The 26,300-nt window shown below is 41.7% G+C and overlaps 2 protein-coding genes across 9 annotated transcripts in view; both read right to left on the bottom strand.

Moving 5' to 3' along the window:
- Window positions 1-2,827, bottom strand: part of arap3 (ArfGAP with RhoGAP domain, ankyrin repeat and PH domain 3) — a 41,244-nt gene extending 38,417 nt beyond the window's left edge. For all 5 annotated transcript variants that reach the window (XM_029427913.1, XM_029427914.1, XM_029427916.1 and 2 more), the window contains exon 1: window positions 2,660-2,827. The gene's annotated coding sequence lies outside the window, so the exon portion shown is untranslated. The remainder of the gene's footprint in view (window positions 1-2,659) is intronic.
- Window positions 2,828-8,467: 5,640 nt separating this feature from the next.
- stard15 (StAR-related lipid transfer (START) domain containing 15) lies at window positions 8,468-26,066 on the bottom strand. Of its 4 annotated transcripts, none has more exons than XM_029427920.1 (7): window positions 14,087-15,098; window positions 13,241-13,940; window positions 11,058-11,205; window positions 10,845-10,948; window positions 10,307-10,424; window positions 8,942-8,994; window positions 8,468-8,858 (listed from the first exon to the last, which is right to left on the bottom strand). In XM_029427920.1, exons 3-7 carry the CDS (start codon window positions 11,203-11,205, stop codon window positions 8,643-8,645), a joined length of 639 nt encoding a protein of 212 aa, XP_029283780.1. In that variant the 5' UTR covers window positions 13,241-13,940; window positions 14,087-15,098; the 3' UTR covers window positions 8,468-8,642. The 4 variants fall into 4 exon arrangements, with proteins under 4 accessions (XP_029283780.1, XP_029283781.1, XP_029283782.1 ...); XM_029427921.1 differs by having other exon boundaries at window positions 14,780-15,098; XM_029427922.1 differs by having other exon boundaries at window positions 13,241-13,361; window positions 14,780-15,098.
- Between the last annotated feature and the right edge of the window lie 234 nt (window positions 26,067-26,300).

Raw genomic sequence — 26,300 nt, 5'->3', positions numbered from 1 at the left:
TCTAAGGACAGAGGGTGTAAGGATAGAGGGTGTAAGGACAGAGGGTCTAAGGACAGAGGGTGTAAGGACAGAGGGTCTAAGGACAGAGGGTCTAAGGACAGAGGGTGTAAGGACAGAGAGTCTAAGGACAGAGGGTCTAAGGACAGAGGGTGTAAGGACAGAGGGTCTAAGGACAGAGGGTCTAAGGACAGAGGGTGTAAGGACAGAGGGTCTAAGGACAGAGGGTCTAAGAACAGAGGGTCTAAGGACAGAGGGTGTAAGGACAGAGGGTCTAAGGACAGAGGGTGTAAGGACAGAGGGTCTAAGGACAGAGGGTCTAAGAACAGAGGGTCTAAGGACAGAGAGTCTAAGGACAGAGGGTCTGAGAACAGAGGGACTAAGGACAGAGGGTGTAAAGACAGAGGGTCTAAGGACAGAGGGTCTAAGAACAGAAGGTCTAAGGACAGAGGGTCTGAGAACAGAGGGTCTAAGGACAGAGGGTCTAAGGATAGAGGGTCTAAAGACAGAGAGTCTAAGGATAGAGGGTCTAAGGACAGAGGGTCTAAGGACAGAGGGTCTAAGGATAGAGGGTCTAAAGATGGAGAGTCTAAGGACAGAGGGTCTAAGGACAGAGGGTCTAAGGACAGAGGGTGTAAGGACAGAGGGTATAAGGACAGAGGGTCTAAGAACAGAAGGTCTAAGGACAGAGGGTCTGAGAACAGAGGGTCTAAGGACAGAGGGTCTAAGGACAGAGGGTCTAAGGATAGAGGGTCTAAAGACGGAGAGTCTAAGGACAGAGGGTCTAAGGACAGAGGGTGTAAGGACAGAGGGTCTGAGAACAGAGGGTCTAAGGACAGAGGGTCTAAGGACAGAGGGTCTAAGGATAGAGGGTCTAAAGACGGAGAGTCTAAGGACAGAGGGTCTAAGGACAGAGGGTGTAAGGACAGAGGGTGTAAGGACAGAGGGTCTAAGGACAGAGGGTGTAAGGACAGAGGGTCTAAGGACAGAGGGTCTGAGAACAGAGGGTCTAAGGACAGAGGGTGTAAGGACAGAGGGTCTAAGGACAGAGGGTGTAAGGACAGAGGGTGTAAGGACAGAGTGTCTAAGGACAGAGGGTGTAAGGACAGACGGTCTAAGGACAGAGGGTGTAAGGACAGAGGGTCTAAGGACAGAGGGTCTAAGGACAGAGGGTGTAAGAAGACAGTATGACAGTGTCTAAGGACAGAGGGTGTAAGGACAGACGGTCTAAGGACAGAGGGTGTAAGGACAGAGGGTCTAAGGACAGAGGGTCTAAGGACAGAGGGTGTAAGGACAGACGGTCTAAGGACAGAGGGTCTAAGGACAGAGGGTCTAAGGACAGAGGGTGTAAGGACAGAGGGTCTAAGGACAGAGGGTCTAAGGACAGAGGGTGTTGTAACCTGTACAGTCTGTAAACACTGAGACAAATGTATAATTTGTGATATTGGGCTATACAAATATATTTGATTTGATGTCTCCACTTCTCCCTCCCTGATCTTTTCACTTCACTGTTCCAGTTAATTGTGACGCTCGGGCTGAAACAGGAAGCTGAGTTTCCTCCGGACAGGATGTTTGTGCAGCGTGTGAACGCCCCCCCCCCCCCCCACGCACTCTGCATCAGCTCGATGGAGCTTTTATGTTTTATATTGACATTAAACATTATTGTCGTCCAAACAGATTCATTTTTGGCGATTTCACTAATTTGTCCATTTCATCCTGAAAATCATTTTTATTTTAAATTCAGTCCAAAGATTTTAGTTTTGTCAAAAACTCTGAAAACATTCAGTTTACTGGAATAAAAGAGAGAACCATAAACTGACACATAGAGGGAAGAGATGTTTATATAATTATCTACATTATTAAATGATTGTAAACGAGCTGCCAATTAAGTTTTAATTAACTGCATTGACTTGGTAGAAAAAGTACTTTAAGTGAATAAATATTAATAAGATAATATAAAGTGACACATGCTGTATAACAAGGTGTGATGAATGTGAAGAGTGAAATAAAGAAAATATTTGCAGCTGTAATAACTGTCAAGACTTTTTATATGAATCATAATGTTTTATAGTAAAAGTACAAAAGTATTATTATCAAACTGTATTTTAAAGTACTAAAAGTCCTCATTGTCCAGAATAATATATATTATTGTATTATAATTATTGATGAGTTAATGTGTTCAATTCATTATTTTAATTACTTATCATACTTAATCATTTATTAGTTATTATATATCATGAATAAATTATTTTAGATATCATAAAGATATCATAATATAATTCTAAATAAATGATTAAAGATTATATTATAAAGATATATACATGTACTATTATAAATACATTTAGTATAGATAATATAGATATTATCATATATTCTTTTATATATATATATTATATAAATTATTAAAGATATTATCATTACTATAAATATATATTAAATACATTATTACATATATTATTATAAGTAATTATTTTTTGTGTTATTAAAGATGTTATCGTGAAAATATAAAAGATATTAAACTGATGTTTTTGTGTCTCTGTCACACACACACACACACATCCACTCAGAAAACCAGGACTCAATCAGAATCAAAACTATATGAATAATCAGGACTCACATCAACTCCGCTTCAATCTAAGACCAAAGTATTAAAGAGTCTCACCTCTGATCCGGGTCCTGTCTCTCTGTCTCTGGTCCGGGTTCTGTCTCTCTGGTTCTGTCTCCGGTTCTGTCTCTGGTCCGGGTCCTGTCTCTCTGGTTCTGTCTCCGGTTCTGTCTCTGGTCTCTGCAGGTTTGAGTCGGAGAATGATCGCGTGCTCTCCGGAGCGGCTCTCAGTCTCACTGCAGCTCAGGGAGGAGACACTGAAGTCAAGTTACATGTTTCAAAATAAAAGCCACGATACCGTAAACTTCTTCTTACCAAAATAAAACTCATATTGATGCTCCAGTTATTTTACTGAACCCACAATAAAATCAGTAATCATTAATAAATAGAAATGAAAATAATGAAGTGAACTACGTAATACACAATACAACTAGTATAAGTTAAAGCAACATTTAGTAGAAAAATATATCAATATATTATTAATAATAATAATAATAATAATAATAATAATAATAATAATACATTAGACTTGTATATCGCTTTTCTTGTAACTCAAAAACGCTTGACAGAGTGAGAGTTATTAATATATTATACTATTAAAAAGAGTCTGTCACAATCCAATCAGCCATCAATAAATACAAATAAAGGCCTATATATACTGATTCAAAACAATATAATATAAAATATAATAACGATCTAATGATCACTAACTAACTAGATATTTAAAGCATTGTATTTCCTTTATGTGAATTAATAATCTATTTATTAGATATAATAATACAAAAAATAGTTAATCAGAAAGTTCAAAAAATAAATAAGGAAACCATAGTAAGAACACATCTAATAATAAAATAATAACTTAAGAATTGTTAAGTTGCAAATAATTAAATAAATGCATATTAGAAAATAATTCAATAAATAAAAAATCATGTCATCATCATGGTTCTAATTTCATTAATCACTGATAAAGAACAAATAATGAAATACAGTAACACAGTTTATAAACATAAAATATATCCTCGTAGATACGTGACTTTAACAAAAAACATTACTGTTCATATTGTTTGGTTATGATTTTATTATCTCAGTTTTTAATATTCAGGCATTAAATGACATATATATATATTTAACAGTTACAGTTTTTTTATAGTTTTATTTTGAAGTTTCTGTGTTGCAGGTACAGTTTCCTGTAGAGACCCCCGCCCTCTGCTCTGATTGGATAATTGCCACAGGTTCAGCCATCTTGTATGAATATCAACCCTGCTGATGAAACATGTTGGTTAAATAAATATAAAACTCAGTCGTCAGTAACTTTGAAGCCAAGTAGTTTCTCCTGATTCCAGCAGCAGCAGATGTCTTCATGTCTAATCCTGTAATCCTCCTCAGATGAGCCGCAAGTTTTTATCTCTAATCTCCACAGTCTGCTTTCTTCTGCTCTTCTTCAGCTGACAACATGAAACAACCTCAAACTGTGAAACTGTCAACAAAGAGACACTAAGCGACTACAAAGAGACACTTAACAACCACAAAGAGACACTAAGGGAACACAAAGAGACACTAAGCGAACACAAAGAGACACTTAACAACCACAAAGAGACACTGAGCGAATACAAAGAGACACTTAACAACCACAAAATGACACTAAGCGACTAAAAAGAGACACTAAGCGAACAGAAAGAGACACTAAGCGAACACAAAGAGACACTAAGCGACGACAAAAAGACACCTAACAACCACAAAGAGACACTAAGCGAACACAAAGAGACACTAAGCGACCACAAAGAGACACTAAGCGAACACAAAGAGACAACTAACAACCACAAAGAGACACTAAGCGAACACAAAGAGACACTAAGCGACCACAAAGAGACACTAAGCGAACACAAAGAGACACTTAACAACCACAAAGAGACACTGAGCGACTACAAAGAGACACTTAACAACCACAAAATGACACTAAGCGACTAAAAAGAGACACTAAGCGAACACAAAGAGACACTAAGCGAACACAAAGAGACACTAAGCGACCACAAAGAGACACTTAACGACCACAAAGAGACACTAAGCGACTACAAAGAGACACTAAGCGACTACAAAGAGACACTTAACAACCACAAAATGACACTAAGCGACTAAAAAGAGACACTAAGCGAACACAAAGAGACACTAAGCGAACACAAAGAGACACTAAGCGACTACAAAAAGACACCTAACAACCACAAAGAGTCACTAGGCGAACACAAAGAGACACTAAGCGACCACAAAGAGACACTAAGCGAACACAAAGAGACACTTAACGACCACAAAGAGACACTAAGCGACTACAAAGAGACACTTAACAACCACTAAGCGACTACAAAGAGACACTTAACGACCACAAAGAGACACTAAGCGACCACAAAGAGACACTAAGCGAACACAAAGAGACACTAAGCGACTACAAAGAGACACTTAACGACCACAAAGAGACACTAAGCGACTACAAAGAGACACTTAACAACCCCAAAAGACACTAAGCGAACACAAAGAGACACTTAACAACCACTAAGCGACTAAAAAGAGACACTTAACGACCACAAAGAGACACTGAGCGACCACAAAGAGACACTTAATGACCACAAAGAGACACTGAGCGACCACAAAGAGACACTAAGCGAACACAAAGAGACACTTAACAACCACAAAGAGACACTGAGCGACTACAAAAAGACACCTAACAACCACAAAGAGACACTAAGCGAACACAAAGAGACACTAAGCGACCACGAAGAGACACTAAGCGAACACAAAGAGACACTTAACGACCACAAAGAGACACTAAGCGACTACAAAGAGACACTTAACAACCACTAAGCGACTACAAAGAGACACTAAGCGACCACAAAGAGACACTAAGAGAACACAAAGAGACACTAAGCGACTACAAAGAGACACTTAACAACCACAAAGAGACACTAAGCGACTACAAAGAGACACTTAACAACCACAATGAGACACTAAGCGACTACAAAGAGACACTTAACAACCCCAAAAGACACTAAGCGAACACAAAGAGACACTTAACAACCACAAAGAGACACTAAGCGACTACAAAGAGACACCTAACGACCACAAAGAGACACTAAGCGACTACAAAGAGACACTTAACAACCACTAAGCGACTAAAAAGAGACACTTAACGACCACAAAGAGACACTAAGCGACCACAAAGAGACACTAAGCGAACACAAAGAGACACTTAACAACCACAAAGAGACACTAAGCGACTACAAAGAGACACTTAACCACAATGAGACACTAGGCGAACACAAAGAGACACTAAGCGACCACAAAGAGACACTAAGCGAAACAAAGAGACACTAAGCGACTACAAAGAGACACTAAGCGAACACAAAGAGACACTTAACAACCACAAAAAGACACTAAGCGACTACAAAGAGACACTTAACAACCACAAAGAGACACTAAGCGACTACAAAGAGACACTAAGCGACTACAAAGACACACTTAACAACCACAAAGAGACACTAAGCGAACACAAAGAGACACTTAACAACCATAAAGAGACACTAAGCGACTACAAAGAGACACTAAGCAAACACAGAGAGACACTCAGCGACTACAAAGAGACACTTAACAACCACAGAGACACTAAGTGACTACAAAGAGACACTAAGCGAACACAAAGAGACACTAAGCGACCACAAAGAGACACTAAGCGAACACAAAGAGACACTAAGCGACTACAAAGAGACACTAAGCGAACACAAAGAGACACTAAGCGACTACAAAGATACACTTAACGACCACAAAGAGACACTAAGCGACTACAAAGAGACACTTAACGACCACAAAGAGACACTAAGCAAACACAAAGAGACACTTCACAACCACAAAGAGACACTAAGCGACTACAAAGAGACACTTAACAACCACAAAGAGACACTAAGCGACTACAAAGAGACACTGAACAACCACTAAGCGACTACAAAGAGACACTTAACGACCACAAAGAGACACTGAACAACCACTAAGCGACTACAAAGAGACACTTAACGACCACAAAGAGACACTGTACAACCACTAAGCGACTACAAAGAGACACTTAACGACCACAAAGAGACACTAAGCGAACACAAAGAGACACTAAGCAACTACAAAGAGACACTTAACGACCACAAAGAGACACTGCAGAGGACCCCCTGTTGAAGGCCTATGCAGTAGAGGAAGAGGACAGTGTCTCCTGTCCTCTCAGTATAAGAGTCTTTCTGTCCTTTCAGTATAAGAGTCTTCCTGTCCTCTCAGTAGAAGACGCGGGACCGTTTCCTCTTTGCTGCCCAAACAACAATCTCAGCGCAGCAGACAGGAAACAGGAAGTGCCTGAGACAATACAGAGGCCAGCTGCGTGTTTGTGGCAGAGAAGAAGAAGGAAGCAGGAACATGAAGTTTCCTCAGGACGAACACTGAGGAGCTGCAACGTTCCCACGTGTGTGTGGACGCGCTGGGCAGGTTGTTACGAATGTCCTGATAAACCTTCTGAAGCAGCAGAGACAAGAACTTTGTGTCCTCAGTCTCAAGACTCCTGCAGCACCACCATGTGGTCGCACACTGAGGCACAAGGCTGCAGGAGCTGAGAACTTCTACAACATGTTCATATTTTACACTTTTATTCTGTAAAAAGCTGCTTTAACAACTTAAATCAAGATAAAAACGATCACAGGAGCAGAAAGTTCAAACTGCACAAGTTGATTAAAGGCTTTAATAACATAATCAAATCCTTTACTGCAGGTACTAATACTACACTGGGAAAATACTGCAATACAAGTAAGAGTCCTGCATTCAAAACTTTGATAATGTTAAAGTACTTAAAGTAAAAGCACTGAGCCAACACTATGTAAAGTGCATTAATAGCCAACATTTCAAAGTAAAAACCCAAAAAGCTTTTTCATTGACGGATTCTTCACATAAACTCATTTACAGTGAAGAGAAAGAATCTTTTAAAGTTTCAATTATTTTAACTTTATGATTGTTTGTTTCTGTGAGAAGCTGAACACTCAGGTTCATTAAACTCAAGTTAAATAACATTAACTCCTTTAAATGTGAAGCAGAAGGATGAGGTTATTAAAGTTATTAGTTACTAAAGTTCAGGCTGTAGTTCAGGGATCTGTCCACCAGAAAGCGCTGCTGACTCACTTCACTTCAAACTAAGAATTAAAGTTAATCAGACATCAAACAGTTTGCATAATTTTATATTATAATATATTAATATAATATATATATATATATATATTATAATATAATATGTATATAATATATTATTATACTATATCATATTATAATATGATATATATCATATTATAATATTATATCGTATTATAATATAATATATCATATTATCATATATTATATCATATTATAATATGATATATTATATTATAATATAATATATTATATCATATTACAATATAATATTATTATTATATATATAATATATTATAATATGATATAATATATTATAATATGATATATCATATAATATATCATATGATATAATATATATATATTATAATATAAGATAACATATGATATTATAATATGATATAATATGATATAATATATTTAATATAAAGATAATTAATCAGAAAATATTTTAATAATAAGTGAGTAACTTCAGTTCCAGAGATGTGAATATCTTCATATTTCGAATAGTTTGTTGCTGAGGGCTCTGTGTTTTTTTTATACCATTATATATATTTTATATATATAACATTTTATAGACATGTGTAGAATCACATATATGTTGTTGTTGCAAGTACAATAAACAGTTAGAAACTTTATCCGTGCATGAAGCTTGTGAGTCCTGCAGACACTTTAATCCCATTTTTATTTGTCTAATCCTGAATAATCTGCTCATCGTTTACAGCCTGAGTTGGAGCTGAACCATGGAAGAAGAACGCAGAGGAAAACCGAATCCTGCTGAAGTCCGTGACAAACAAACCACCCAACAAACAAAGAATGAGACTCCATGTTCTCAGTCACTTCAGGTCTCCTCGTCCTCGCTGTGGTGCGTCTTCTCCTCGCTCAGGCCGCTCTCGTCGATGTTCTCCAGAGAGTCGGCGCGCTGCAGCGTCAGCTCCGACACGCTGAGGCACGGCAGCGCGTTCTGCTCCGGGAACATCCACGGCTTCAGGTTTGGGTTGTGCTTCCGCTTCCAGTCTGGATACTTCAGGGACGCCTTGTAGATCCTCCTCATGGCCTGAGAGCAACGTGAGGACACGTGATGAAGAGCTGCATGATATTCGTCTCAGATTCACAGAAGAAGAAGAAGAAGAACTTTACCTTTGGAGCCACAAACTGAGAGACTCTGTTCACCACCCACTTTGGTAACGAACCTGCGGACAGAGAGGACAGACGATCACGGAGTGTCTCTGTGAGGACCAATGTCTCTTTTAAACCTTGGACTGCGTCTCTAGGAAAATCATACTGATTGTAAAAGTGAGGACATTTCTTTTACACTTTTCTTTAGAAATTTGGGCCATTTTTTTTTTAAATTATGAACATATGTAGAAAGTTATGGCAATTTAAAGAAGTGGATACATTTTTAGAAAGTGAGTCAATTCTTTGTAACGTGAGGACTTTTTTTATCAGTTCTGGAAAGTGAAGTAAGTGAAACAACAAGTGATGGCATCAGAAGCAGTCAGTGTTATGGGACCTCAGGTTACTTGCATGGATGTAGTAGTATGAGCAGTTTTACTGTGTGTTACGGCCACGGCCTTATTTATCTGCGGGGGATTACTTTGTGGATGCATGCACCTTTTGTCCCTAGTTAGGTATGCAGATTTGCATGTGTGACCGCCACCCGCTTGATTGGCTGCGACACCTTCCTCCTCCCACCTTGATGTGACCGGTTGTGATTGGGGTGCACCTGTTCCGGTGGATACAAATGCCAGGCCAGCTCGACAGTCGGGGCTGCTGGTGTTGTCAGCCGCATGCCTCGTACTTGTGTGTGTGTGGATACTAGAGTATCGTATCTTGTGGGTTGAAATTCTGTCTTCTGTATCCTAACTAGACTAGTGGTGGAACTAGATTTACCGTTGGCGTAAATTGATTAGAAGTTTGCAGCGTTTTCTGTTAGGCACGTTAGGGTGCCCCGGCGCTTTTGTATTCTTTTGTTGTCAAGTTTTCACCGAGTTTGTTTTGTTAGTTTGGCTTTTATGCCTTATTTGCTCTTGTGTTAAGAGCCCTCCTTTTGTTCTTTGTGGTGTCGTTAAAAGCAATTGTCTGTCAAATTGTCCACCATATTTAATAAATATCTTATTTTGCCATCAACATCTGGTGTATGTTACTCCCTTTTCCCTCGCCGAGCCGGGTCGTAACATGTGTACATGCAGTATGTAGGTCATATAACACACACAAACACACACACACACACACACACACACATCTGGACATAAATAATGTGTACTAAAAGCTGAATTTAGCAAACTGGTGAAAATTGCTATTCAGCATATTTGCTGGTTGGAGGCAAAACACACACATCCGGTTTCTGCTCCAACACACAACACACACATCCTGTTTCTGCTCCAACACACACATATACACACTTCCTGTTTCTTCTCCAAGACACATCATCTGGTTTTACTGGTTATTTATTGACTGACATTAAAGTGAATCAGCGAGAGGACTGTGGGGTTAGTGTCTCACCTTTGGGGTCCATCTGAGTCAGGTAGTAGAGGGTGGAGCAGCTGGCTCCGTTGGACTGGATCAGGTATCCGGTCAGCAGGGACACGGCTCGGACGTAATCCTTCTTGGGAGGATGTTGCTGAGGAGACAGAGAGGAGGAGGGGGGGTCTGAATCAAGGGGCGGATGAACAATTCTTCACTTTGCGAGACATTGAGGGTACATTCTGAGCTATGCGCTCTCTGAGAGCCGTTCTCTTTACAGAGTTTAGTTTTCAGGGTGTGAAAACAATCCAAGGAAGCAACTTGAACACCAGGAAACATCCCAGAACCTCAACATTAAAGCATTGTGGGTAAACCAAACCAAAACCCTCGTTTACATATCGGACGACTAAATGACATTTAGATTCGTGTTAGAAAGGAAACTAACTGGCTTTTTAAAGCTTTTATTTTGGTAGCCAAAAGTAAATGTGTGGTGAAATAAAAAGTTTGTGAAACAGATTCTGTTCTTTGATTTCAGAAAAGCAAGTTATGTGAAATAATAATAAATATAGATGCTCACCGGATGTTTGACGGAGTAGTTGATGATCAGGTAGTCGTTGCCGAGAGGAAGCCAAGACCTCATCGTCACAAAGTCTCTGTTCTTCAGAGGGCTCGGACATTTCCCTGCAAACAGCACACACACATTAAACGCATTATAGCTATACAAATAAACTATAAATCCAAAGGTTATTTAATGATGCTAACTGTAGATTCTTATCTGAGAGGAACTGACAGGAGTAATATCCGACGTCGGCGTTGGCGGTCAGCCTGCCAATGTCGTACGTGTCGATCATGTTGGTGTCCCACTTTCTGCGGTAGCTGGTGTCATGGAGGACGTCATACAGTGTCTCTGCCGTCACGTCCTTACACACTATCCTCATCTGAGACACAAACACAGAACTATAATGTCACTCACTCACGTGTTCCAGGCACAGACTGTGGATGATGCTTTGAAAGCCTCAAGTTTGTTGTTTTGGACGGCGCTATCTTGGTTTTTGTCTTTTTCGCCATTTTTTGTTTGTTGGAAGCAGCAGTGACACGAGACGTTGGAGCTGAGTACAAACCAACGCTGAACAAATGTTTTTGCCGTCCAAATTTGAACAAATCACTTTGATGAAGTGAAAACAAACTGTGAAAGAGTTTAAGATCTAAGATAAAAACAAAGGTTCACTCCCTTTGTGTCATGTCTAGTTTTACTTCCTGTCTTTGTGTTTTCCCTCCTGTGATTGTTTGCCCTGATTTGAGCCTCCTGTGTCCAATCACCTGCTGCCCTTGTGTCTTTGCTGCCTCCTCCGGCTGTGTCCCGTTCTTGTGATTAGTGTCTGTGTGTATATACAGTCAAGTTTGCAAACCCCTTTCATCTTCTCCATGTTTTATTACGTTACAGACTTTCAGAAGTTCATTTTTTGCCTCAAATATCTACACACAATAGACAATAACGACAAAGTGAAAACAGGTTTTTAGAAAATATGCAATTTATTTTTTAGTCAATAGGTTATTTAGTGGTTACATATCTGTACACACCCTTAGCCTAATACTTAGTTGATGCACCTTTGGCAGCGATTACAGCTTCAAGGCGTCTTGGGAAAGAAGCTACGAGCTTGGCGCACTTGTTTCTGGAGATTTCTGCCCATTCTTCTTGACATATCTTTGGGAGCGTCGGTACACGGCCATTTTCAGCTCTTTCCGCAGATGTTCAATTGGATTCAGGTCTGGGCTCTGGCTGGGCCACTCAAGGACATTCACAGACTTTATCCGAAGCCACTCCTTTGTTCTCTTGACAGTGTGCTTCGGGTTGTTGTCATATTGGAAGGTAAACCTTGGCCCCAGTCTGGGGTCCAGAGCGCTCTGGAGCAGGTTTTCTTCAAGGATCTCAGTGTACTTAGCTGCATTCATCTTTCCCTCTATCAGGACTAGTCGCCCCGTTCCCACTGCTGAAAAACCTCCCCACATCATGATGTTGCCACCGCCATGCTTCACTGTAGGGATGGGATTAGCCCGGTGATGAGCGGTGCCTGGTTTCCTCCAGACGTAACGCTTGGAATTAGGGCCAAAAAGTTCTATTTTGGTTTCATCAGACCAGAGAATTTTGTTTCTCATGGTCTCATGGTCTAACCCTAACCCTAACCCTCATGGTGTTATATCAAAGGGTGTGCACACTTGTGTACATATGATATTTTACATTTTTACTTTGAATAAATTAGCACAAATGTCTAAAAACCTGTTTTCACTTAGTCATTATGGTCTATTGTTTGTAGAATTTTGAGACAGAAAATGAACTCAATCTATTGTAGAATAAGTCGGTAACGTAATAAATGTTTTATGAGAAGGTGAAAGGGGTGTGCAGACTTTCCGGCTTGACTGTATATACCTGGCTGTCATTTGTTCCTTGTCGGTTTGTCTTCCCCTTTTCCATGTTACCTGGTGAGGTTGGTCATGCTGTGTTTGCATCTATGTTACCTGGTGTGGTTCATGCTGTGTCTATGTACCCTGGTGTTCTCTTGTGCCATCGTTTCCATCCTGGTTTGTTCCCTCAGTTTTTGCATTGTGCTTTTTTGTATTTTAGCTTTTGATAGCTTCCTCAGTTTTTTCTTGATACCTTTTGTCTCAAGCTTTATTAAATAAAGCTCTCTTTTTGTTATCTCACACTTTTCTGTCCTTCCCCTTTACCCCATACACGTGAAAGTGCAAACCGACCAAAGATGGACCCAGCAGATCTTTTTGAGGATGAACTTTATATTTTTACCTATTCTTTAATTTGTCCTTTTGATGAATGGAAAAGAGACCCCTGTCGGAAGGACCAACAGGCTACTCTAAAACTGGCTCACAGGAAAGTGGCTGATAAGCCCGGGTTAAAGAGTTTTTTACCTGACTGGATAAAACTCTTTGTAAAAAAAACCCAATGGCAAGTCTTACCCACAGGCCACCTTCTTTTCTGCTAGTCAGCGCCGATCCTCCTGCTCCAGCTCTTGATCTGTTTCGTGGAACTCGCCTGGCCCTGGGAGGTCCTCTGAGCCTCCAGAAGACTTCCAGGCTTCTGAGGAAAAAATCGAGCCGTTTGAGACGCCGTCAGGCAAGCTCTAAGATCCCAGTCCCTGCTGCCGAGCCACGGCAGACCCTGCTGTCGAGCTGCGGCAGACCGCAGCTCCTGCTGCTGAGCCACGGCAGACCCTTGATGCTGTTGTTGAGCTGAGGTAGACCCCTGATCCTGCTGCAGAGTTGCGGCAGACCCATGATCATGAAACTGGACCGTGCCATCAGAGAAGCTAAGCACACCCATGGGCAAAAAATCCAGAGTTTCTTTAATGACTCCATGAATACCAGGCGCATGTGGCAGGGAATTCAGACCATCACTGGATACAAGGCTGCTCCACCACCCTGTGAGGACAACACAATCTTTCTCAACAACCTCAATAATCACTTTGGACGATTTGAGGCACTGAACAACACAACTGCAATGAAAGCTGTTCCCAAGCATGATGAACAATCACTGATCCTCGACACAGTTGAGGTCCAGAGGACGCTGAAGAAAGTTAACCCCCGGAAGGCGGCGGGCCCGGACAGTTTACCAGGACGGCTGCCCATCTCCTCTGCACTCCACCTGAGCATGGCCCATCTGGAGGAGAAGAACACCCATGTGTGAATGCTGTTACTGGATTTCAGCTCAGCATTCAACACCATCATCCCCCAGCATCTGGTAAGAAAACTGGGACCCCTCAGCCTCAACACCCCCCTGTGTAACTAGTTGCTGGATTTCCTCACCAACAGACCCCAGCATGTGTGGGTTGGAAACAGCACTTCCAGCACCATTTCTCAGAGCACCCCACAGGGCTGCGTTCTGAGTCCACTGCTGTTCACCCTGTTAGATCCGCGTAGGTCGCGCCCTGGTCCCTCATGGGCGAGTATCGACCAACTCTCCAACTAACGGGCCCGAGTCCTAATCCTATCAAGTTCTGCCTTAACTAGAATATAGTGACTATTTAAGTTGGTGGCGAGGAGACTTAGCATAGTGTCTACTGCCTGTATACAACCGTCTATCCCGCTTGCACCAATAATCCCGCCAAATTGAATAGCAATGTGAATTCGGCGGCTACCACCAGTCACGGTCGTCTGACAGCTCTCCTCTATCATCTGTGCACTTGGTATTGACTAGGTTTAGTTAGTAGTCAGAAATTGACCACAGGGACATGTTTAATCTACTTGCTAGAGACAACCATTAACAAAACCTTTGAGAAGTTAATCGCGCCAAACCTTTATAAAACACCTCATAAAGATACAAATTCTTACTGTCCACAATTCTAGGTTTAAATCAAAAGATTCATTTTATTTTAAGTATTATAGCAGGCGCAAGGCATACAGCTTAAATTGATTCAAACAACATGTAACATGATTATCAGAATTGATTAACTATAATATAAATCCCTAACACATAACTGCCATGTCTATCTGATTTACTTATCGGTGGGGAGAGTGAGAGAGAGAGAGAGGTCGGATCGCCTGGCCTAGCATTCATATTCTTCCTGCGTGATGAAGGCCTCCGGGCCACTCTTGACTTTGTCGAAAGTCTTTTGAAGTCAGTCCATGTCAATCGTCCATTTGCAGAGTGAGCATAGAAAACTGAAGATTCAATCTGTGAGTCCAAGCTGTTGGGAAGGTGGTTACTCTTATGCTGCACTTCGGTCAGCAACTTGGATCACTTCTTCCAGAGTCTTTTTGGTGTTGTAGTCTTCACATCTCTCATCTCGGGTGAAGACGCAGAGGAAATAACCTTGAGCTTGTGTCAGCTCACTTCTTATATAGGCCTTTTGGTGCACCCGCCTCTCTCTCCCTGTTTCACATACTTTAAGTGTGTGTGTGTTTTGTAGTTCTTTCTGTTGTAGTCCTTTGGTGTGTGTGTCTTGTAGCTCTTGACCTAGACACACTCATACTTCTCTTTTTTGTAGCTCTTGACCTAGACACACTCATACTTCTCCTTTTTAGCTATACTTCCCGTCCATGTTGAGCCTCTCCTTAGTTACACACTCTTGTGTCAGTAAAAGAGCATTCTGGTACATTTCACAACATAGTTTAACCTTTCATTAGTAAGTTACATAGTTGTATCCTTTGTTAATATATCTTTAAGTAATTTACACACATTGCGCATAACAATTTTAGGATTGAGTCTCCGTTTGGCCTTTTGGTCATTTACTTTATCCTTCAATACTTAGAATGGAAAGGCCGAGAGATGAACAGGCCTACTGATTCTCAACCTACTTGACAACCCTGATGACCCATGACTGTTGTACTAGGTTCAGTACGAACCACTTCCTGAAGTACGCGGACGACACAACAGTGGTGGGACTCATCAGGTACAACAACGAACTGGCCTACAGGGAGGAGGTTGTTTTTTCTTTTTTTCTTTTTTGTTTAGTTGGCGCCGACGTGAGTGGCAGCCTCTCCAGTAGCTCTGTGTTTTTCGTGTTGTTTTAGAACTTTAGTTGATTTAGTTAATTAGAATTTTCTGTAGAACATAACTCTATATATCCTATGGATATTTTATTTTACGATAAGCAACAAAGCGGCGGGAAACTTGTTTTTTCAAGGGAGAAGCTGCTTTCACTTCGCACAATGGGGCAAGCCGACATTGTTCACCCCATACCGAAGGAGCTGAGACGGGCGTATCGAGGCCGCAGAGCTGGAGCGAAGGTAAAGGCTAAGCTAGCGGCGAAGCGGTGGAAGTACAAGCCCTCTGTTCCATCGATAGTCATGGGGAATGTGAACTGTTTAACCAACAAGACTGACGAGTTGGCTGCCCTTGTGAAGAACAACAGGACATACGGGGAGAGCAGTTTACTGTGCCTCTCTGAAACATGGCTAACAGCTAACACTCCGGACGCTAACGTGGACCTACCAGGATTCACCACAGTGAGAACGGACAGGGATGCTAAACGTAATGGTAAGCGTAAAGGAGGGGGACTCGCACTATTTATTAACAATAGATGGTGTAACCAAGGACATGTTACGGTTAAGGAGACTACTTGTGAAAAGGACATTGAGCTGCTTGCTGTAGGTCTAAGACCATATTACATGCCTCGGGAATTTTCGCACGCCATTGTTGTTTGTGTTTACATCCCTCCACGTGCACACGCAGAAACCGCGTGTGACGTCATTCACTGCACCATCGCTAGACTGCTAACCCAACACCCAGATGCTTTCATTGCCATCTCAGGAGACTTCAATCATGTAACACTAGACTCCACAGTTTGTAAGCTGCCCCACCAGGAAGAATAGGACATTAGACCTCCTGTATTCTAATGTGAAGGGTGCTTACACCGCCACCCTCCTTCCCCCACTGGGGAAGTCTGATCACAACCTAGTGCTGCTGAAACCACAATACAAACCAAGGATCCAGACACAACCTACAACCACACGTTCCTTTAGGAAGTGGTCTCCGGAGGCAGAGGAGGCTCTGAGAGACTGTTTTGAGTCTACTGACTGGAGCGTCCTGCAAGAGCCACATGGTGAGGACATTGAGGGAGTGTCGCACTGTATCACTAACTACCTGAACTTCTGTATGGATGTTGTGGTTCCCATAAAAACTGAACGCTGCTTCCCTAACAACAAACCCTGGATCACCAGCAATGTCAAGCACATCCTTAACAGGAAGAAGAGGGCATTCAAGGAGGGAGACCGGGAAGAGCTGAAGCGCGTGCAGGGGGAGCTCAAGGTTCAACTGAGAGAGGCAAAGGAGAAATATACAAGGAAAGTAGCTGGACGACAAGCTGGACTGGAAGGCAAATATTGACATTCCTCATAAGAAAGGGCAGAGTCGTCTGTACTTCCTGAGAAGGCTGGGGTCCTTCAAAATCTGCAAAAATTGTTTAATTGCGTAAATGTTTTAAGCTACTGGATGCCTGAATTTACCTCTGGATAAATAAAGTATCTATCTATATATCGGTTCAAAAACGACTTCATGAAAGAAAGGGAAAGGAAAGGAGAGACCCTGCCCGGAGGAAGCCCGGGGCCCCCGTCTGGAGCCAGGCCCAGAGGGAGGGCCCGACAGCGAGCGCCTGGTGGCCGGGTTTGCCACGGAGCCCGGTCGGGCACAGCCCGAAGAAGCTACGTGGTGCCTCCCATCCATCCATCCTGTTGGCCCACCACTCATGGGAAAAACCGCTGGGGTCGGGTGCGCTGTCACACAGGTGGCAGTGATGGTCAGGGACCTCGACAGACCAGACCCGGGCAGCAGAGGCTGGCTCTGGGGACGTGGAACGTCACCTCTCTGTGGGGGAAGGAGCCGAAACTAGTGCGGGAGGTGGATCGCTACCAGTTGGATCTGGTGGTGCTTACCTCCACGCACAGTCTTGGCTCTGGAACCATACTCCTGGATAGGGGTTGGACTCTATTCTTCTCCAGAGTTGCCCAAGGTGTGAGGCGTCGGGCCGGGATGGGGATACTCACTAGCCCCCGGCTGAGCGCCACTACGTTGGAGTTTATCCCGGTGGACGAGAGGGTCGCCTCCCTGCGCCTTCGGGTAATGGGGGGTAAAACTCTGACTGTTGTTTGTGCCTATGCCCCAAACCGCAGTTCTGAGTATTCGGCCTTCTTGGAGACCCTGAATGGAGCCCTGCAGGGGGCTCCAGTAGGGGACTCCGTAGTCTTGCTGGGAGACTTCAACGCACACGTGGGAAATGATGGAGACACCTGTAGAGGCGTGATTGGGAGGAAGGGCCTCCCTGATCTAAACCCGAACGGTTGTTTGTTGTTGGACTTCTGTGCTAGTCATGGAATGGCCATAACAAACACCATGTTCGGACATAAGGATGCTCATAAGTGCACGTGGTACCAGAGCACCCTAGGCCAAAGGTCAATGATCGATTTTGTAATCGTATCATCTGATCTGAGGCCGCATGTTTTGGACACTCGGGTGAAGAGAGGGGCGGAGCTGTCGACTGATCACCATCTGGTGGTGAGTTGGATCAAGGGGTGGGGGAAGACTCTGGACAGACCTGCTAAACCCAAACGGGTAGTGTGGGTGAACTGGGAATGTTTGGAGGAAGCCCCTGTCCTGGGGATCTTTAACTCACACCTCCGGCGGAGCTTTTCAGCCATCCCTGTGGAGGTTGGGGGCATTGAACCTGAGTGGGCGATGTTCAAAACCTCTATTGCTGAAGCTGCGGTGATGAGCTGTGGTCTCAAGGTCTTAGGTGCCTCAAGGGGCGGTAACCCTCGAACACCGTGGTGGACCCCGGTGGTCAGGGAAGCCGTCCGACTGAAGAAGGAGTCCTTCCGGGTTATGTTATCCGGGAGGACTCCGGAAACAGTTGCAGGGTATCGAAGGACTAGAAGGGCGGCAGCTTCTGCCGTGTCAGAGGCAAAGCAGCGGGTGTGGGAGAAGTTCGGAGAAGCTATGGAGAAGGACTTTCGGTTGGCACCAAGGTGCTTCTGGAAAACCATCCGGCATCTCAGGAGGGGGAAGCGAAGAATCATCCAAGCTGTGTACAGCAAGGGTGGGACCCTGCTGACCTCAACTGAGAAGGTTATCGGCCGGTGGAAGGAGCACTTTGAGGAACTCCTGAATCCGACTAACACTCCCTCTATGGTAGAGGCAGAGCTGGAAGCTGATGGGGGATCATCGTCGATTTCCCTGATGGAAGTCACTGAGGTAGTCAAACAACTCCACAGTGGCAAAGCCGCAGGGGTTGATGAGATCCGTCCAGAAATGCTGAAGGCTTTGGGTGTTGAGGGGCTGTCTTGGTTGACACGCCTCGTTCCCAGTGAATGTTGGCCTCCGCCAGGGCTGTGCTTTATCACCAATCCTGTTCGTGATTTTCATGGATAGGATATCGAGGCGTAGTCGTGGAGGAGAGGGGTTGCAGTTCGGTGACCTGAGGATCTCATCGCTGCTCTTTGCAGATGATGTGGTCCTTATGGCATCATTGGTCTGTGACCTTCAACAGTCACTGGATCGGTTCGCAACCGAGTGTGCAGCGGTTGGGATGAGGATCAGCACCTCAAAATCTGAGGCCATGGCTCTCAGCAGGAAACCGGTCGATTGCCTACTCCGGGTAGGGAATGAGCCATTACCCCAAGTGAAGGAGTTCAAGTACCTCGGGGTCTTGTTCGCGAGTGAGAGGACGATGGAGCGAGAGATTGGCCGGAGAATCAGAGCAGCGGGGGTGGTATTACAGTCACTTTACCGCACCGTTGTGATGAAAAGAGAGCTGAACCAGAAGGCAAAGCTCTCAATATACCGGTCGATCTTCGATGGCACGGAGAAGGGAAGATTGGGGTTCCTTACTGGAGCTGCTGCCCCCGCGACCCGATCCCAGATAAGCGGTAGACGATGGATGGATGGATGGATATATATCTGACAGACTGGTGTCACACCAACAACCTGATCCTGAATGTTGACAAAACAAAAGAGATCATTGTTGACTTCAGGAAAAAACAGCACTGTCACACACCACTCCTCCTCAACTGCTCAGCAGTGAAGACCACAGACAGCACAAAGTTCTTGGGGGTGCAACTCACAAACAGTCTGACCTGGTCCCTTCACACCTCCTCACTGGTGAAGAAGGCACAGCAGCGCCTGCACTTTCTGCGCAGGTTGAAAAGAGCACGGCTCCCCCCTCCCATCCTCACCACGTTCTACAGAGGCACCATAGAGAGCATACTGACCAGTTGCATCTCTACCTGGTCTGGAAACTGCAACACCTCAGACTGGAAGTCTCTGCAGAGAGTGGTGAGGACAGCGGAGAGGATCATCGGGACGTCTCTTCCTTCCATCAGAGACACTGCTAATAAACGCTGCCTCACCAGAGCCCAGAACATTATAAAAGAACCCACTCACCCCCACCACGGCCTGTTCTCCCTGCTGCCCTCTGGCAAGATGTTCCGCAGCATAAGGAGCAGAACAACCAGACTCTGCAACAGTTTCTGTCCCCAAACCGTCAGACTGTTGAACCAGAAATAACTTCTCTCCAGAGCAATGTGACGTGAACTCCACTCTAAGAACTCTTACATGTATATATTTTATACAGTGTATATATGTTATTTATATAAAGTACATTTATATTTTAAGTACACATTTTATTTTATATTTATGCATCAGCACCACGACACTTTTAACGAAATTTCATTTGAATTGTACATTGTATAATCTTGTAATGACAATAAAGTTTTTGATTGATTGATGATGATCTTTCCTGTTGCCGAGCCAAGGCAGTCTCCACTTCCTGTTGCCAGCAGTCCCCAGCGCTTCCTGATCCTGCCGAGCCGTCCCCTTCTCCAGTGCACCCCTGGAGTCCCGTCCAGTCCTCTTCTCCGGTGCTCCCCCAGACTACCCGACGAGATTCCAATGCTCCCCCAGACTCCCAACAAGATTCCAATGCTCCCCCAGACTCCCGCCAAATACCCTGTTCCTGTTTCCCACGTCCAGCTGCAGCGGTGCGGACTTCTTCCTGCGCTCTCCGAACTTCGTTGGTTGTCACAGCTCAGCCGCCGGCCACCAGAGAGCTCCCGCCAGCTTCCAGAGCGGCTTTGCCCGTCTCGCCGGCCTCCAGCCTGGTCTCGCCGACCTCCTTTCCGGCCTCCCCCATCCAGCTACCCCCTTAGTTCCCTGGCCAGGTTAAATTCTCTTAATGTCCAATCTCTCGGGAAATTGTGCGTCTGTTGTTGTCCGATAGACTGTACGGGATTATTGTCGCGCCGTCTGTCAGGTTTATCAGGCTGATGATGTGAAATCTGAACATAATGTTGAGTGCGTTACAGAACACTTTACCGTTCTACAAAGCTGCAAATAATATAAAAATGTCTGACGTTCTTGATATACTTTAACCACATCAAGGTCGGATCAGACAGCAGAGTCACACAGCTAAATATAATATTATATGGTGAGGGGAGCCTTTAAAATAAAAACCTCTTAATGTGTATTTATATAACGTGTCTATTAGTGAGAGACGGAGTAGGATCTAAACCTCCCTGAGCTGGAGAATATATGATATCAAATATTATTTTAATAATGTTTAACGACTATCGGTGTTCGGAGGTAAAGAGGATTTAATGTCCGAGCTGTTGTTGTTATTGATCTATAATCTACAGGAGAAGTCTGAGGACCAGAGTTATAAATGTAGCCGTGTAGGAAGCGTTGTGTAACATTTTGCATTTCTGTCATTTTTCTCCGTATTTTGGTTTTATAGATTTTTTTAAACCCGTTTTTTTCTTAAGCTCTATTTTATTTCATTTAGTTTTTAATTTACAAAACAGAAAATAAGCAACTCAACAAGCAACTGTGGCAAAACGAGAAACCTCAGAAATAACCTTTCTTGGCTTCAGGTCTCTTTAAAACAAGCTTTTGTTCAAACCTTTGCTTGTATAATCACTCCGATAACGTGGAGGAGACCAAATGTTCTTGTTGTTTTAGTGGTCTTGCTAACAGACGGGTTGGACGTCATGTGAGACGGCTGCTTACTGTAGGACGTCACATTTTTCCACTGCTGTAATCTTACAGGAGCGTCAGGCTCTGCTGAGCTGCAGTCATCAGATATTAACGCTCCGTGTAACTCAATCAGCGCGGCTCTGCTGCAGCGTTAATCATTCATAAAGTCCTGAGCTTCGTGTCTTTGTCGTCATGTCTGTCTCTCAGCAGCAGTCTTTACATTTCGTCTCTCTCCTGGTAAAGAAGGCTGATGAGCTGCAGTTCGAGTTTAGCATTTGTATTTACCTTTATTTGTCAGCTGTCTTGTCCCTGTTCTTGGCTCTTATGATTATATCTGAGGTCGTACATTGAGGCAACAAAGAAAAGTCAAATTCCTTGTATGTTTTCACATATATAATAAAGCTGATTCTGATATTATGAAGACATGAGGTGAAAGAATGTGACAGATATAAAACAGAGCAACATGAAACCAAAGAAAAACAACAAAGTACAATACAGACACAGACATTTTAGCCTAGCTTAGCACAAAGACTGGAAGCAGGGGGAAACTGCTAGCCTAGCTTCTTTAAAAGAGGAAAAACATCCATCTTCTAACAACTCCAACTCCATAAGAAGTTGTGACTTGTGATATTGAAACACGGACAATACTCGCTGACATGACTATAAAATACCTCAAATTACTAGAAAGAAATGCAAACTCACAAAATACGTGTACAAAATAATCACAGATACACACAAAACGTCTAAAAATAGACGTAAAACAAACTACGAAAGAGACAACAAACGATCCTATAGAAATATAAAACATGTAAAAGTCGATTAATGTTTCAAGTTTTATTTGTCATATGTAGGTGAACACAGGGTTAACGGTACAACGAGATGTGTTCGAGAGAGACAGGTCAGCTCAGCTCCTCAGTCTTCTCAGGAAATAGAGCCGCTGATGAGCTTTCTTGGTCACTGTCCGTGTGTAGTGTCCAGGAGATCCTCAGTGATGTGCACACCGAGGAACCCTTTCAACCTCAGCATCACCAACATGGATGGGGAGATGTCCACCCCCCATCTGTCTCCTGTAGTCCACGATCATCTCTTTAGTCTTGCTGACGTTGAGAGAGAGGTTATTTTCCTGACACCAGCCGTGCAGTATCTTCACCTCCTCCCTGTAGGCCGTCTCGTCATGTTCCTGATGAGGCCCATGATGGTCGTGTCGTCAGATGGAAAACAAAAAGCGTTGATGCTAAATAAAAATGCGTTCGCAGAATAAGTTGTGACGAACACTTAAGTCCCATGAGCAGCTGTTTCTGCTGCTGATTTATATTTATATACAGCAGGAAACATGTTGACTGGAGGATTACAGCGAGAACCTCACAACTAGCACGATGTTGTAGTTAGCTGCTTTACAGTAGCTGTGTGTCTGTGCTACACGCTAAACAGTTTAATTAAATATTAAAATATATGATATATAAAAATCTGTTTCTGCGAATGTTGTAAGAGAAGGACAAACTTCACAAATATAAAATATATTTTCACATTTACATAGAAAAGGAAATATGAATTGTTTTGCATAGTTTATACCAAACCTCAGAAATAAAAAAGGATGTTATAAAGGATACATTTGAACATTTTGTAAATAAAAATCGTCAAAAAAGTTACGTCCTGCTGTGATATAGTTAAAGTTAGAAACAACAAATAAGGACTAATCTATATTATATTATGTTGTATTATACTTTCAAATATTATATAATTCTTTATTATATAATATTTTATATTTTATTATACTATATTATGTTATATTATATTATACTTTATTACATTATATTATATTTTATTATACTATATTATGTTAAAATATAATATATTTTATTATACTTTATTTAATTTGATCATATTGTATGATTTCTTTTTATTTTACCTTTATTTTACCAGGATAAGTGTCATTGAGATTAAAAATGAATTAAAAAGAGTCCTGGCATGATATTATATTATCGTTTATTATATTATATTATTGTTTATTATATCATAATATGTTGTTATTTTATATTATAGTATAGTATATTATACTTTATTATATTATATTATTGTTTATTATATTACAATATATTATGTTATGTTATATTATATTATAGTACATTATATGAAATACTTTTACATATATTGTCTCTCAAACTGCTTCAGCCTTCATGTCGTCAGACTTTAATTATTCATGTATGAGGAGAAGTGTCTCCAGAAACACTGAATAATTCAGACAGGAGCCATCCTCAGTGTGTGTGTGTGTGTGTGTGTGTGTGTGTGTGTGTGTGTAGACTGACTTCCTGTGGCGGTGTGTTTCACTTCCTGTGGTCAGCTTCCTCTGATTCCACGTCACAGACTCTCGCTGCTTTATTCTGTTTTCAGTTCATTCTGTTTTTATGTTTTTATAATGACAACAAATTAAAAAAGCAAGTTTTTGATTTATAAACTTATATTTCTGCATTCTTGTGAAGAAGACAAAATGTGCAATACGTCACTATGCATGACTTATTTTATATTATATTTAGTTGTATTTGCACTGTTTCCTACGTTGTGCTGCAGCTACTGCACAATTATTTCCCTGGTGATGAATATAGTATTAATATTAACGGTGATTAACAGGCAGCTGCTTGTTGTCTGTAGTTTCATCAGCGAACGTCTCGTCTTAAAACAATAAAGAAACCCTAACCCTTTAGGAAACTCATTTTTAAACTTTGCCTGTTTAAAAAGGAATGAACTTATGTCAGCTTTAGCTTTGGTAAATTTCTGTATAGCAACATTTCTGAAATAAATAAATACTGAAAAAATAAACTGAAAAAATAAAACCAGCAAACACACTCTGAGAACTAAAACTAAAAGAAATAAAAGGATTAAACCATGCTGCAGTTCCTCTAACGTCCACTAGATGGTGCTGTGATCGAACGGACTGCGTTGAAGTGAATGTGAAAAACTTAAACTTCTCTCCACAGTCAACAACCTGAAGAAGAACGCAGCTCTGCGTACTCGGGGGAATACTCCAACATGACAGCTTCTATGTTCTTCACACTGCTTTGTGATTTTTTCAGATTTGCTCCTCTTCAGTAGAACATGTCTAAAAGGTTTTTAAAGGTTCCAGACGGAGACGGAGACGGAGCAGAGGGAACCTGAACTGCTTTCTGTCTGCGTCCTCAAGTTTCTCTCCGTTACGTTTCCTTTCCGCTCTGAATGTTTCAGCACGCTTTGCTCTTCCTCTGCGGGAGGCGACAGCCTTCACCACAGATTATCAGAAGAGTTGTTGATGAATATTCTGAAGCTCCAATCACAAAATCACTGGAACAAGTTTAATAATATGAATACAGTATATATATATATATATATATATATATATATATATATATATATATATATATATATATATATAATATTCAATGCATAGCTACTAAATATTATTATTTAAATATTTTACCCTTTTATCTTCAGCAACGATTATTTTCTTAATCAATTATTCTTCCCATTGTGTTCTCGATTCATCAAATACTATATATAATATATAAATATTATATATATATATATATATATATATATATATATATATATATATAATACATGTATAATATGTAATATTAGTTATATATAAATATAATATATAAAATATATTAATATATATGTGATATATATATATATAATATATATAACTAGTTTATTATTATAATGTAATATTAGTTTATAAAACATCAGCAAAGAGTAAAAGGTGTCCAAAGTGGCGTCTTTAACGAAACATGTTCAGTTTTATAAGAAAAGGAGTCGTTCATTTATTAATCAACTGATTGATTGTTGATTATTGATTATGGACTGACTGCCTCGACGCATCAGGACATTAAAACTGGTCGAACAAAACAAACTAGTTTAATATCTGAAACTCTGTTGATTGTATGGATTGTTTAAAGACGTTCATTTAAAGAGTATTTAATTAACCTGCAGAGACTCGTAATATTATATATTATTAAAAATAATAATAAAAATAATAATAATAATAAAAATGATAATGAAAATAATAATAATAATAATAAAAGTAATAGTAATAATGATGATGATAAAAACAATCAAAGTGATAATAATAATAATAATAATAATAATAATAATAATAATAATAATAACAATAATAATAATGAGGATGATGATGATGAGCACCTTGAGTTTCTGCACCGTCCTGCTTTCCTCCTCGTGGCACCACACCGTCACCCCCCCCTTGTTGTAGCGGCTGATCCATCCCTCACAGCTCAAACACTGATCTTTGAACGAGGAGAAGTCCGAGTCGTCCGGGATCTGCACCGGCATGTCTGCAGAGTTAAAGTATAACTATAATGATGATGATGATAATAAAGAGAGGAGGGCTGCGGGTCAGTTGGACCTCAGTGTGTCTGCAGTCCTCACACACAGCTGCTGCTGGAGAACTGAAGAATAAACACAGAGACACAGCAGTAGGGCTGCAGCAGAGGTCTCACTCCGCCCCGCTGTCAGGACACCAAACACCTGCTCAGTGGCACAGTCTGCACGATCTGCAGGAGGTGC

Source organism: Cottoperca gobio, unplaced genomic scaffold (assembly GCF_900634415.1).
Source record: "Cottoperca gobio unplaced genomic scaffold, fCotGob3.1 fCotGob3_402arrow_ctg1, whole genome shotgun sequence".
In the NCBI taxonomy this organism is placed as follows: domain Eukaryota; kingdom Metazoa; phylum Chordata; class Actinopteri; order Perciformes; family Bovichtidae; genus Cottoperca; species Cottoperca gobio.
This window is presented reverse-complemented; position numbering and strand designations above follow the sequence as displayed.

Excerpts from the sequence above, each read along its gene's own strand:
- stard15 (XM_029427923.1), bottom strand. The coding sequence starts at position 26,066 with ATGCCGGTGCAGATCCCGGACGACTCGGACTTCTCCTCGTTCAAAGAT. Across the intron at positions 11,206-25,919 it reads GGACGGTGCAGAAACTCAAG|ATGAGGATAGTGTGTAAGGA; the intron begins GTGCTCATCATC and ends TTTGTGTCTCAG. Across the intron at positions 10,425-10,844 it reads ACTACTCCGTCAAACATCCG|CAACATCCTCCCAAGAAGGA; the intron begins GTGAGCATCTAT and ends CTGTCTCCTCAG.